This window comes from Tinamus guttatus, unplaced genomic scaffold (assembly GCF_059628265.1).
Source record: "Tinamus guttatus ecotype Peru unplaced genomic scaffold, ASM5962826v1 Tinamus_guttatus_pri_ptg000376l, whole genome shotgun sequence".
Taxonomy (NCBI): domain Eukaryota; kingdom Metazoa; phylum Chordata; class Aves; order Tinamiformes; family Tinamidae; genus Tinamus; species Tinamus guttatus.
Window position 1 is genome coordinate 1,137,662 of NW_028288910.1, and position 12,500 is coordinate 1,150,161.

The following is a 12,500-nucleotide window of genomic DNA, read 5'->3' on the forward strand; positions in this document are numbered from 1 at the left end:
TCCTCCCTAAACAAAGAAAAACAAGATTACCACCAAACAGAAGGGGACTGTCTGGCTGCCCTTGAAACAAGTTCTGGGGAGTGCTGTGCACCCCCTTCCTCTGTGCGTTTGTGAAATTGCTGGAAAAAAAGGATTTCACTAGTGTGGTGCTTCAGTGGAATCATTTTCACAACTTCTTTGAAAATTCTATCTTTCAACGCCCTTCAGAAAAATATAATTAAAATTGCTGACATTGGTCAATAGTTCTTGCAAACAACTCTGTTTCAGTACAACTAGAGCAGCTCCCCCGAGCGTATGGACAATAGAGGATCGCAGGATGCAGGGGACAGCAGGATATACCTGAATCCAGGAGGAGAGCGAGGCTCCTGGCCTCGGGAAAGGCAAGCTCACGGCAGCGCTCCGGCCTCTGTTCAGCAACACTGAGGTGGATTTTCAGGCTACGGCTCTTGGATAAACTCTGCTACCACCAGAACCAGCAGGAGTTACTGATGGTTTCAATGGGAACAGAAGTTGACTATGATGGCGGACGGGACACGGGGGACGCTGCTGTCACCTGCCCCACGTGGAGCACCCCGTCACGCGAGGCCACGGGAAGGCCAAGGTTCCCGGTGTGACCGGCAGCGCGTCCGGGCCGCGCCGGGCCCTGTAAGGAAGCGGCTCCAGGGCACCAGCAGCGTGCCCGGCTCTAATCCCAAGCAGGAACAGCTAATGCCAGTCAGCTGCCTGGTGCCGCACGCCCTGGGAGCACCTCCAGCGTTTCCTCCTGCCATTTACCTCCCGTGACACTGCAATCCATGACACTTCCGTGCAGCTCCTGGACACCACGAGCTGCAGGGTCTGCTCTCACCCGCGGGCCTCAACGCCCCGAGAGCCTTTCCTGGGACCCCCAGCAGGTCCTCACCCTCCTGAGCTCAGGGGCTCCACCTGAGCTCATGCCCAAGCCGCAGGCCTTGCAACGCTGCCTCGTGCTGTCTGATGGTTGCTGGGCTGCCACCAGGACCTCCCAACTTCCAAGAGCAGAGCTGGCTTCGTAGAAGAGCTGCTATTGCCAGGCTAATTTTCTGTCCGCAGGGTTTGCACTCCATCAAAGATGCCTGGGACTTGTTTGGGGTTTTTATGTTCCAAAACAAACCACAGTTCCATCTTTCAAGAGGTAAAACAAAATCCTGGTTCTCTTGTGTAACAGTTCCCTGCACACGGCAGCTCGCCTGCTTTCAACTTAATGTGAAGACACTCGTGCATTGCCCTGCAAGGGGCAACCATCTTTGGGATAAACTATTAAGTCTTCAACCCCTTCCTAATTCCCGTGGCTTGAAGACATGCCCCGAGGTGGAGGGAAGTTAAGTCCCTGAACAACGTTTAGTCTTCTTGTTAGTGCTAGCACAGTGATATATATTAGTCCATGGCTAGTTAAACTCATTGGCCTAAGCATAACTAGTTGTAAATATGATGCCACTCAATTAAACAACAGCAAAAATCTGATGCTAACTGAACATATCACATTTTCACTCAGAAACAAGCGGCGGAATTACACTGATCAGCACCTGAAATAGAATAATCACAGTAAAGTGGTTAAGGGAAAATAATAGCAGAAATTGGCAATTATTTTAAGTACACCTCTCAAAGACGCTCTTGCTGGAGCAGCAATACTTTTCTAGTGTTCTTATCTTGAATTGCAGATACCATTTAATTACACTGATACGCAATGGATGAAGAAACATTATCACATCAGCAGTACACATACACACAAGTTTAACTTCAAATCGAGTTGCAGAAACGCCCGCATTGCATTTGGTAAGATGAGGCCCCAGAGCTGCCCGGTGCCTGGTCCGTGACGGCCCGGGAGGCTCCCACGTCCTCGCCGTCCCGCGCGCTCAGAGCTGGCTCAGCTGCCTTCGAATAACGGCGGCGACGCCGCTCCTGGGCTCGCTGAGCGAGGAGGCCGTCCCGCGCGGCGCGGGGACGCGCGGCAGAGCCACGCTGCTGCCGCCGCCGCGCCGGCCGGGAGCCCCCCGAGCTCTGGAGACACCCCACTGCCCCGAGGGGCTGGTTCCCTTCCCCGCGCCGGGGCTGGCGCGGCCCTTCCGTCCGTAGCCATCGACCAGAGCGGCGCAGGAGGTTAGGCTGCCCTGGGTAAGGGAACACGGCGATAACGGGAAGTTTCCACTGAGCTTTTTCAGTTCCAGTACTTGTTCCCTGGCTTGAGTCAGCGCGCCGGTCAGCTCATAGCGTTCCTCACACTCTCTGCGCACCGTTTCCTGGAGAAGAGTGTTCTGCAAACAGAAACAAACACTGGCTTTACGAAGCGCTCCTAGTCAACGCGTGCCCATTAAATCCTGCAGCCCAGGGCCGGGGTGACGGCAGGGTGCTCCTTCCAAAACCACACGATGCAAGCAGAGCCCTCATGCTTTCTCTGCAGGTTGCACAAGGACACGTATCGGAACGCATGCACCCGCCGCCTCTCCGAAGATGTGAGGCAGGTGATCAGAAGTTACTCCAGATCTCCTGTCCCAGCTGCTAACTAGGGGGAAAACAGGGAATCCCATTCTTGGAAAGGAAAAACCGTGCATGGTGGGGAAGAATGCCACCACTGAAGTAGATACCCATGGAGCGGCAAAACAGTTTAACATATAGGGGTGGATGCTTAATAATGATGCCTATGTATGTAAAATAAACCTACAGTGCCTGCATGCCTAATGTTGGCTAAAAAAAAAAAAAAAAATAGCTATAACAAGGACAAAGCCCTCAAGTGCAGGCTGGTCATAATAAAAAAGTGCAGTAAAAATTTAAACTTTCATAAAATAATTGTCCAAATGTCTGCGAGGTCCCCGGTTTAATTGGCACGCACGTTCTCCAACACCCAACAAAGCTACGGCAGGAGCGTTGACCTGATCCCGGGATTTGACAGGGAGCAGCTTGTGGGGAGCGGGGCCTCGCGCGGGGAACGTCCCTGCAACGCGCTGGGGCACGAGGAGAGCAATCCCAGGTGTTCTCCAAGGGGACCAGAACCAGAACCACAACACTGCGGCCAGCACTGACACAGAACCAGCTCCAACAGCTGTTCTCTAAGTGCCTTGGGTCCTGTGTTGTAGCACTCGGTTTTTTTTGTGTGTGTGTGGGGGGGTGTTTTTGCTTTTTCCGGGGCTGCAGCCAGCAGCAGGGCAGGTCCCGGTGCTCCTGGCCCTGAACAGATATTGGGTGTTTAGGGATACATCAAGGGCGCTGCTACTGTCCAAAATTATTTCTAGTAATGTGACAAACTACCATGGGGTAAGATTTGTTATGAAGCTGGTTTCAATTTTTCAAGCACTTTTATCTGACCATTTCCTAATATAACCATATCAGAGAAGGAACTACACTTAAGAGTGGGGGGGAGGAAAAGAAAACATGAAGAGCTGGAGGAATCTCATAACAGAGGATAACGCGGTGTTCCTTATCCTACTAAGGTTCCTTATCAGCATCTGAAGGCAGCCTTTCTTTCTCGGGCTCTTTTCCGTAATGACATGACAGAGTGCCTGCCAACATCCTCCTGATTTCACTACCGCAACGATTTTGAACCTTTTCGCAGCAAAAGTAAACAGCAGCCCAAGACCTCATTAATTTTAGAGTTTCATTTTGATTGTTTACCAATTTTCCCTGGTACTAATTACTTCGGAAATTCCAGTCTAATCTTATCTATGGTCACTGATTCAACTGCTTTCACATTTCTCAGAGAGTAGTAGGGCTCTTCCTCCTCCTTCCCACTGTTTTCCAAACATTCAGCAAACGGCTATGGCAAGACCTATCCAGTAGTCCAATTTCTCTTCACATTTGATTCTTCTCTTTTTGCGCGTTCCTGCTTTACAAAATATGGATTTTGTAATCCATACAGGATTATGTGGGAGGCAGGACAGACCCACAAGCGCGTGGCACGATCCACAGCAAAAGATATCATCTCTGCTGCCCTCCTTTGAGGGCAGGACTGTGTCCATTCCTGCTTACAGTGACAGCATGCAGGTTTTTCTTACAAAACACCTCTAAAATAAGTAAGAAAATGGGGAGGAACCACCACATTCTAAAAATAAGAACTGCCCACGTTTTCTACTTTGAAAATATGAAGAATTCTTTATGTTTATATTCATGTTTATGTATCCTGATGTGATCTGATGCTAGAGGCTAAAACTGAAATATCATATAGGACTTGAAAAGGCTTTTCTTTCTTTTAAAGAATAAAAAAACTTGCTAAAAGGATTGCCCAATTAAAAATTTCACATATTTTGCAATACTTTCTATTTATGAAACTGTCATGGATTTGATTTACAAATCGCTGAGTTTTAAGGAACTTTTAAACTGTAGGTACCAGGGTCCAAGAACATATGCTTTGAAAGAGTCCTAGAGATTACATGTCTCTAAGTAAAAATAGCAAGGCATTTCTGCAGCCATGGTCCTACCTCCTCTTGAACTTGACTCAAATTGTGAATCAGCTGTGTTCGCTCCTGTGTTATTTTTTCCAGTTCATCTGACTTCTGTTTGATTTCTTTCCTCATACTATCCAAAAATGATTCATTATTGTTCTTTTCCATCTTCAGCTGAAATTCAAGCTCAGTAATTAGTCCCTTAAGGCTCTGAGTATCTTTTTCCTTATCTTCCTCTTTCTCTGCAAGTTTGACCTGGGCATCCTGCAGCTTCTTTTCAAGAATTTCCACTTCCCTCCTTAGGTTATTGATGGCACTGGATATTAATTCAGGTATCTGCAAAACAAATACTGCATTAATCTACATCTAGTTCCTTTATTTAGATATGTAGACTTAAGTATCAGGCAAATGTTAATTTCAAGAGAAAAATGTAAGTGCAAACATACAGGCCCTCACACATCTTAAAAAAAGCTTTGAATTTACATAATATCTTCAGAGGATACCAGGGATCTCTACAGGTAACAAAACTAAAGAAAGGAGCAAGTAAATGGCGTGTTCAAGATGAAACAAAGAAATAGTGATATCTATGGGAAAACTTAATTTCTTTTCAGCAAGCCAGTACTTCTGCAGAGTTTTAAAATCATAGTCAAATTACCGTAAATCAAATCAAATGACCTGCAAAGTGAACTATGTTAAACTGTTATTTTCAGCTCTTTAAAACATGGTGTAGTGTAATGAATTTTATATATAATTTCATAAATTTTTCAAAGGCTTACATTATTTACCACCACAAAATTTTCTGTTGAGTGTTACACACCTTCTTCTGGAGCTCTTCTTGATCCCTCTGATATTTTGCTATCATTTCTTGGTATTTTTGTCTTTCAGTTTCAAGTTCCGTTCTCGCTTCTTCCTTCACTTTAAGGATAGCTTCTTTGTGTTGTGCTTCACCTTTAGCCAGGTCCAGTTCCAGCTAGGAAACAAGTGCTTTTAATGACATGGACGGACTCATCTTAAAATACCTTCCAGATTCCATGCTACCGTAATGAAGCGACATGAAATCTGGCAGGCTCAGCTTTTGCACGCTAACCACACACAGCCCAATGACTGCAATTATTAGGCTCTGGCAATTAACAGCTCTCATCTCCACGGACTCACGCAGCATGGAAGTTTCCTGCTCTCCAGTGAATAGCTGGCAGCCCCGGGAAAGGGTCTCACAAACCCTGCGGCATCTCAAGCGGTGCTAGAGGCCTAAGCCCACTCTAAATCACTGTGAAAATACTATATTTTAAAACCTTTAGCTGGTTCTTAAGGTAGATGCCTTTCTTCTGGAAGCACTTGCTCTGTAAGCAAAAGTCTGCCCATTGTTATTTGCCAAGGCTGCAAACATATTTCAGAGCAAATACCATATACTGCACTAACAACAGGCCACATGAGCTGAATATTAAAGGCATAAGAGATTAATTCCATCTTTCTTATAAAGGCAGTTTTGTTCATGCCATGGCATTCGGTTTGGTCAATGAATACCAATTCCCCAGATGCCCTGCTGGTCTCTGCTCGAGGATCCAGTGCGGGGAGCGCACGTGCTGCCGCCGGGCCCGCGCTCCGCTCAGGAATGCGGCGCACGTTAGTTCTGCGCTGCTGTTTCCCCACACGTGCTTCCACTAAACCCCGTCTGTCCCAAATATCAAACAAGCAGCAGGAGCAGCACATAAGGAATTGCAAGTAAATCCCCCGGAGCTCAGCACGGCAGGATGTCTTTCCTTGCAGGCACTGCTCATCCGGGCATGCTGAGCCCGGCACAGCTACTGCAAGTGCAAATTTCCAAAGCTAAAGGCACGAGGAGGCTCCACTGCCTCCCCTGGCCCTGAGGAGGTCCGGGGAGGGCGTCTACATGGGACAAGGTCAGCTCTGGAAAGGGGAGTGAAAGAACTGCACATCCTGGACAAAATAGTCCGGTCCTTAAAGCACCAGAATAGGCATTGATAGTAGAAATTCAAAACTGAAAATTCAGCAATGGTTTCTAAATAAAATAAAAGCCTGGATGTTAAAGGAAATGCTGAAAGCAGCATTTTGAGGAATATTTTCACTAAACCTGCATGTTAATATTGCATTATTGCAGGCTGAATTCTAATAGATTTACTTCTAATGTGCTAAAAGATTCTACACACTCTGATAAACATACACAATACTATGCTAATTACTTTATTAAATAAATAAATAAATAAACAGAATAAGCCTACCTATAATGTTCTAATTTCATACACTAATTATGAGCAAAAAAATAAAGCAGCCCCCTCTTTTTGGGAAAAATAAAAATATTCACAATTCTGGGCATGGATCAGGCACAATCCTCCACTTTGAATTTGCTCAAAACTGGTGTATTAAAAAACCCTCAAAATAGACCACAATATTATTACTGTTATTATTACCACTATATTATATATGTATTCTCTGCATTGAATATTATAAAAGCAGTTTTTTGCCTTTAAGCACTTAAGTTAATACAGCTGGTATCCATAAAAGGCTGTTGGCCTTCAACGGCCTTGCTCTGCTTGAAAAAGTAATGACTACGAGTAGCTTTAAAACCACTTGCATGACCTTCATTCATTAAATATAAAAAATTAAATATTAAAACAAATGTTTTCATCAATTTTAAATTTCTTTCTGAACAAGGTTTATGTCAGTTCCATCACAACATTTTAAGGGCTTTTTTTGTCTGTTAAATAAAAATTTGGGACACTTTATACTTAGGCAATCACACAGCAAAGAAAAAGGATTTTGTCTTTTTCTCACATTTCTGATGCTTTTGTCTAACAGGACTATTTTTTAGAGCACTTGATGTGCCTGTTTAAATGGCTGTGATCCCAAAGATTTTATCTTTCTTTCTTATCAGTTGGACAATATATTTTGATTACACAGAGAATGTGACCTCATTCTGAAATTATATCTTCAGGTGGAAAGGTTAAGGAATTTGAAGAGAAACGTAACTGATCTTAATTTGTAGCAGACCAAAATTGCTTCTAAGACCAAATAAAACTTTCAGGCACTTACCACATCCTGAAAAAGAAACCATGACGATTAAAATTTTGGTAACAAATTTTATAAGACGTGGAAGCGTTTCTGGTTAAAGCAATGTTTACATGCTTGTAGTTCCTGGCAAGTAATTCCCTAAATCCTGCTAAGACAGTGGAAGCTGGACTCCCAAGTCCTGGCTTGCCTGCAGCTTGGACTTTCGCAGTACGAACAGAAAACACAGAAAAATTCCACCTGCTCTGCAGGACAGGGCAAAAGATCCTGAGCGCAGAGCCTAGTGAAAGGACCATGAGAAGGATGAGCTGCAGCGGGTGCCACTGCCAGGGTGCCCCTGAGGGCCCACGGGTTACAGAGCAGTGACAAATGCCCCAAAAACCTTCCCAGGCTCCGTCCCTGCTCCTGCCATGCTCCCCATGTCCCTTCCTCACCCCGGACACCAGGCTCCTGTCACAGCTATCTGCCTCCTAGAGACACACGGCATCAGCAGGAATTCTGCCTTCCTCTCCAGCTCTGTGGTTAAGGACTCGGCTGCCTTTGCTCATTCGACAGCTGCAGAGAGCCCCAGTCCCATTGGAGCATCTTGCTTGCGTGGCTCCACTTTAGTGTGCACATCCAGGCCTTTAAAGGAGAGGCCATTTCGACTGTTATTTGTTTTATAGGTTTATTTTACAAACAACAAGCTGCTGTTCAGAGTCACCCCGGCTGTAAGCGGAGGGTCTGTGTTCTCCCCATTTTGAGAACAATGTGCAACCCCTTTTTTCCTATGAAAATATTTCCAAATTACATGTGTGCTTTTCTATGCTTCTCTCCTAGATAGTTAGTTGTTACACTAGCTGCTAGAAGTTATGTCTATTGACATATCTGCACTCAAGGAGACAGATGCCTGGCTTACCCCATGGATCCACAACAGCAGCTAGAACCAAAGGAAACGAGAGGTACCCGCTGCATCCCCAGAATTACCTTTGCCCTCCGGTCATCCTCGCTCTGCAGCTTCTGCCTTAACGCTTCCTGCAGCTGCTCTGTTCTGTTCTGATGAGAAATCAGCATTAACTCCCTAGAAACCACAAAAACTCACATGTAAACAGGAGCCCTGCCTAGCTGAGGGCATGCCACTTGCTTGCAACTCAGTCTTCTGTGACAAGGGCTCATCTTTTCCTCCCTCTCTAGCATTGAGTACAGCAAACCCTGCACGCCTGTCTGGAGGCACAACAACAATCACTGTTTAGCACTGGCATAACACTGGCACATGCTTTAGAACCTCATTTTTTTAAGAAAAAATATTACTGAGCTTTCTTCCAAACTTACCTGCATAAACCTTAAATATCTTTATATTTCTCAAGTCAAACTTTGGAGCACACTAAATAACTGCTAAAATATGTAAAAGAAATTATGATATTTAATGAACTTCAAGTATTATTACGATTAACTTTTAAAAATGGAAACAGGTTTTGAATTAAAACCACTGAGTGGTTGCTGTTGTTATAGGGACTGCTTCCTTTGTGAGGCTTGTAGAACAGGAACCCTGGAGAGATTGAATTCTTGTACCTTAATTATAATTTACATTACACTAAATTGCAGACAGTTGCTACCAACTGTAACAACACGTGTATCCAAGCTTTAAGTAGACGGGAAATCGTCTTGAATTAACAGGCAATATGTTTTTATGCAGGTAGGCAAATTATGTAATTAATGGACATGTGACATACTTGTTTCAATAACATGTTTTACAGACATAATATCTAACTTTACATGCACCTCACTAGTCTACTATTTTACATGCATTTAAATGTTAAGATCAGTCCTTGAGAGTAAAATTATGTTGGAATCGATTGGAATGGTAATAGAATGAAACAGAAGAGCAGGACAGAAGAAGTGTCATGGGATAAAATAAACTGCAATACAAACAATTTCATGGGAACTTCCAAAATCTGTGCAAAAAAAAATGGGGTATTTCATTTAAAAGTGGACTGCATTATATACTTCAAAATATTGTTTTTGCAAACTTCCTTTTTGATCTAAATCCCTATTTTTCTAACTTTGTCTCATTTTGCTGTGGCAAACAGCTAGCTTTTATTGCAAAGACTAAAGGAAACAAAACTGGTAACTGGGAAAATTAAACTGTTCATCACTTAATGTTTTGTTTTTTCACGAGTCACAAGGTTAAAGTTGGCTTTTTATTGCATTGCAACAACCTGGAATATAGCAATATCACTAAAAACTACGAACATTCCTTTTGCTTAAAAATTTATTGGTTTGAGACAGCTACTCCAACGTGCTTGGCACAAAGCATACCTTGTGTTTGACAAAGGTTCATGATAAAAGCAAGAAATGCTGAGTATCTGGCAGAGAAAAACCAGGCTGAATGTACAACCAAATTGCATTACCTGGGGTGAGTCTGCTCTGATTACCTGTCTTGTTTCAGCATCTCCACCTCTTCCTCCGCCTGTCTGAGGAGAGATTTAAGTGTTTCTATTTCACTGTCTGTTCGACTTGTTTTTCTCTTCAGCTCTTCTTCCTTCCTCTCTTTCTCAGCCACTTCTTCCTGCAAACGCTTGCATACTTGCTGGCAGATTAACAGTGATTCCTCCTTCTCCTTTAGCTCTTTTGCAAGCCTACAGAGGAAATAAAAATGTATCAGCATCGTAGTTGTTATATTCTTGTTTGCAGACTGAAACTAAATGGACTAAAATAATTTGTACAACAAAAAGAGAATGTTAGGCAAAAGAAAATGTATCTATTTATACAAAGGCAAAGGTAAATCTCACAACTAACACACAACTAGAAATTGAAAATTGTAAAAAATGACTGTATAAAAAGCTATACTAAAATCATTAAATTCTTCACTCTCACTCAGACATGCACCTACATTATGTTATGCCACATCATTTTAAAACTTACCTCGATTCAGAAATTCCATTTTCGTATTTCATTTTTTTCAGCTCATTTTGGCAGACATCAACTTCATTTGATTTCGTCCTACGAAAATGTTTAAAAATGCACAATTTCTCCAAGGAAGTGACAGCTCCTTCATTTATGCAATAACTTGAGTATCATTTATTAATAATCCAACTTTTTATTTTCCATTATAAATAAACACATACTGAACAACAATCACTTCCAAACTATATCATTTTATGGTTTTGTGAGTCTAAGCAATATTTTATAGGTTATCTTTCCCTCTGCACATTTTCAGATAAATAAATCACAGAAGATACCAATGGTTTTCAATTTCTGCTGTCCCACACCATAGTATTTAATGGTGCAATGTTAAATACACATTTTTATGAAATCCCTATATGTGATCGCATAACAACAAGTGGCAATGACGTGTTTGAGAGATGCTCTTTTCTTAGCTGGTGCTCAGCCCGTGGGAGTAGGTGTTAGTGAAAATGTGAGTAAAATTCAAGTTTAAATAAACAAGTGATGGGATTACATTGGTAGTGTGTGAAAAGTGAACTGTGAAACTCATTCCCATGGGATCATCCTGTGGAAGCTGGAAGAGAAAAAATGGATTTAGAAGAAGACAAATTCATCAAAAATAGGTTCTCTAACATAATTAAACTTCTGTAACAGGATGCAACCTCTGACTTCAGAAGTCTCTAAACAGACTGTCAAAGGATTTATTAGGGGAAGGACTATTTCATATTTGCTCTGTTCTTTTTTTTCCTAAACATCTGCTAAGGGCCACTGCTGAAAATAGGATTCAGCGGAAGATGAACTTTTGGCCTAATTTATTGCGACGGTTTTTGCGTTCGCGAACTTGGAATGGTCTTCCATTCAGACTTCTAAATATAGCCTTCTAAGAAATGAATTGGCCGTGGAGTTTCCAGCTCTCCCTAGTAATAAGAGCACTAATGTTTGTGCTGGGCTGTCCGTGGGGGCCGTGGTGCCAGCGCAGGGGACAGAGCAGAGGCCGGCGCGAGCTGCGTCCGCGGAGGCTCCGCGAGCTGCTCCTGCAGCTCCGGCTGCTCCCGCGACGGCGGAGCGGGATCCGGCCCCGTGCACGTGGCTGCTCAGGGCTTTCACCCACGGAGGTTTAAAGAGCGTGCGTTTAAATGTGGAGAAAAAAAAGGATTCTTCAGAAAGCCGGGAGTTTAGAAACGCAGCAGTAGTTCAAGGAAGGGGTTTTACAACCTGCCCGGTTAATCCTGACACATATTCTTCTAACGATTCCAAGTGGAAAATTAGACTATTTCTAAAAGTTATTTCTTGTAACTGCAGAACCAGCCCCCTGCACCAATGCGAAACAGCAGCAGCCTCAGAAGTCCTCAAATTTTTGTCTGCGCCTCCCACAGATTTGCACAGTCTCCTGATGCCATCTGATCCCCATTCCTATGGTGACCATTTCCAGGGCCATCATCTTGGCTCAGGACATAAACCAAGGCCACGAGTTGCTAGAATGGATGCTGCTGACTTCAGGGGCCTTTGCACCTACACCTCACTGCTTTGTATTTGTGAATAAGGCAGAAAATTCCTAACAGTACTCTGAGTACCCCCCATTTCCTGATGATTCCTGGGCATGAACAACCTCCTCTCCACGTAAGAGCAGCCCACAGTCCTGCAGAAGAATTAGTCGGGTACAGGGGTTCTGACCAAATGACACATGAATTTAAATTTTTCATTACAAAAAAATAAATTTAATTCTTCTTTCAACACAGAAGAGGGATTTATGTCAACTTGCTGATTTCAAAATAAATTTATCTTCACCTTAAAACAAAAGAAGATTCATAATTTGCATTTTTGAGTCTGTGAGTGAAAAGGATAAAGACAGAAAATTAATATGCTCAGAAAGATCTATGGAAGGCAAAAGGCAGATAACAGAGTTCCAATGACTCTAGCTAGCACTCTTAACTAAGATAATTCACATTTTCAGTGTAATCTCAGACTAATCAAGGATCACAGCTCTTGTTGCTGCAAACAAGAAGTACAATCCTGCAGCAGAGATGAATGTTTCAAATAAGATGTGGATAAAAATGAACAAGTAATGATTTAGTAGGTAAGAAGGCTGGAACTGTGAAGGCTTCTCGTCATTATGTCATCATTTCACCAATTAATAACCATGGTTAAACCTCA

The 12,500-nt window shown here is 43.2% G+C and overlaps 1 protein-coding gene across 1 annotated transcript in view; it reads right to left on the reverse strand.

Moving 5' to 3' along the window:
* Window positions 1-1,874: 1,874 nt before the first annotated feature.
* The window catches only part of LEKR1 (leucine, glutamate and lysine rich 1), a 42,436-nt gene continuing 31,810 nt past the window's right edge, over window positions 1,875-12,500 (reverse strand). The window contains exons 7-12 of the mRNA XM_088530474.1: window positions 10,326-10,403; window positions 9,836-10,039; window positions 8,388-8,481; window positions 5,212-5,364; window positions 4,431-4,730; window positions 1,875-2,273 (exon numbers count right to left, since the gene is read on the reverse strand). Of these exons, the coding sequence (XP_088386600.1) occupies window positions 1,875-2,273; window positions 4,431-4,730; window positions 5,212-5,364; window positions 8,388-8,481; window positions 9,836-10,039; window positions 10,326-10,403 (1,228 nt within the window). The remainder of the gene's footprint in view (window positions 2,274-4,430; window positions 4,731-5,211; window positions 5,365-8,387; window positions 8,482-9,835; window positions 10,040-10,325; window positions 10,404-12,500) is intronic.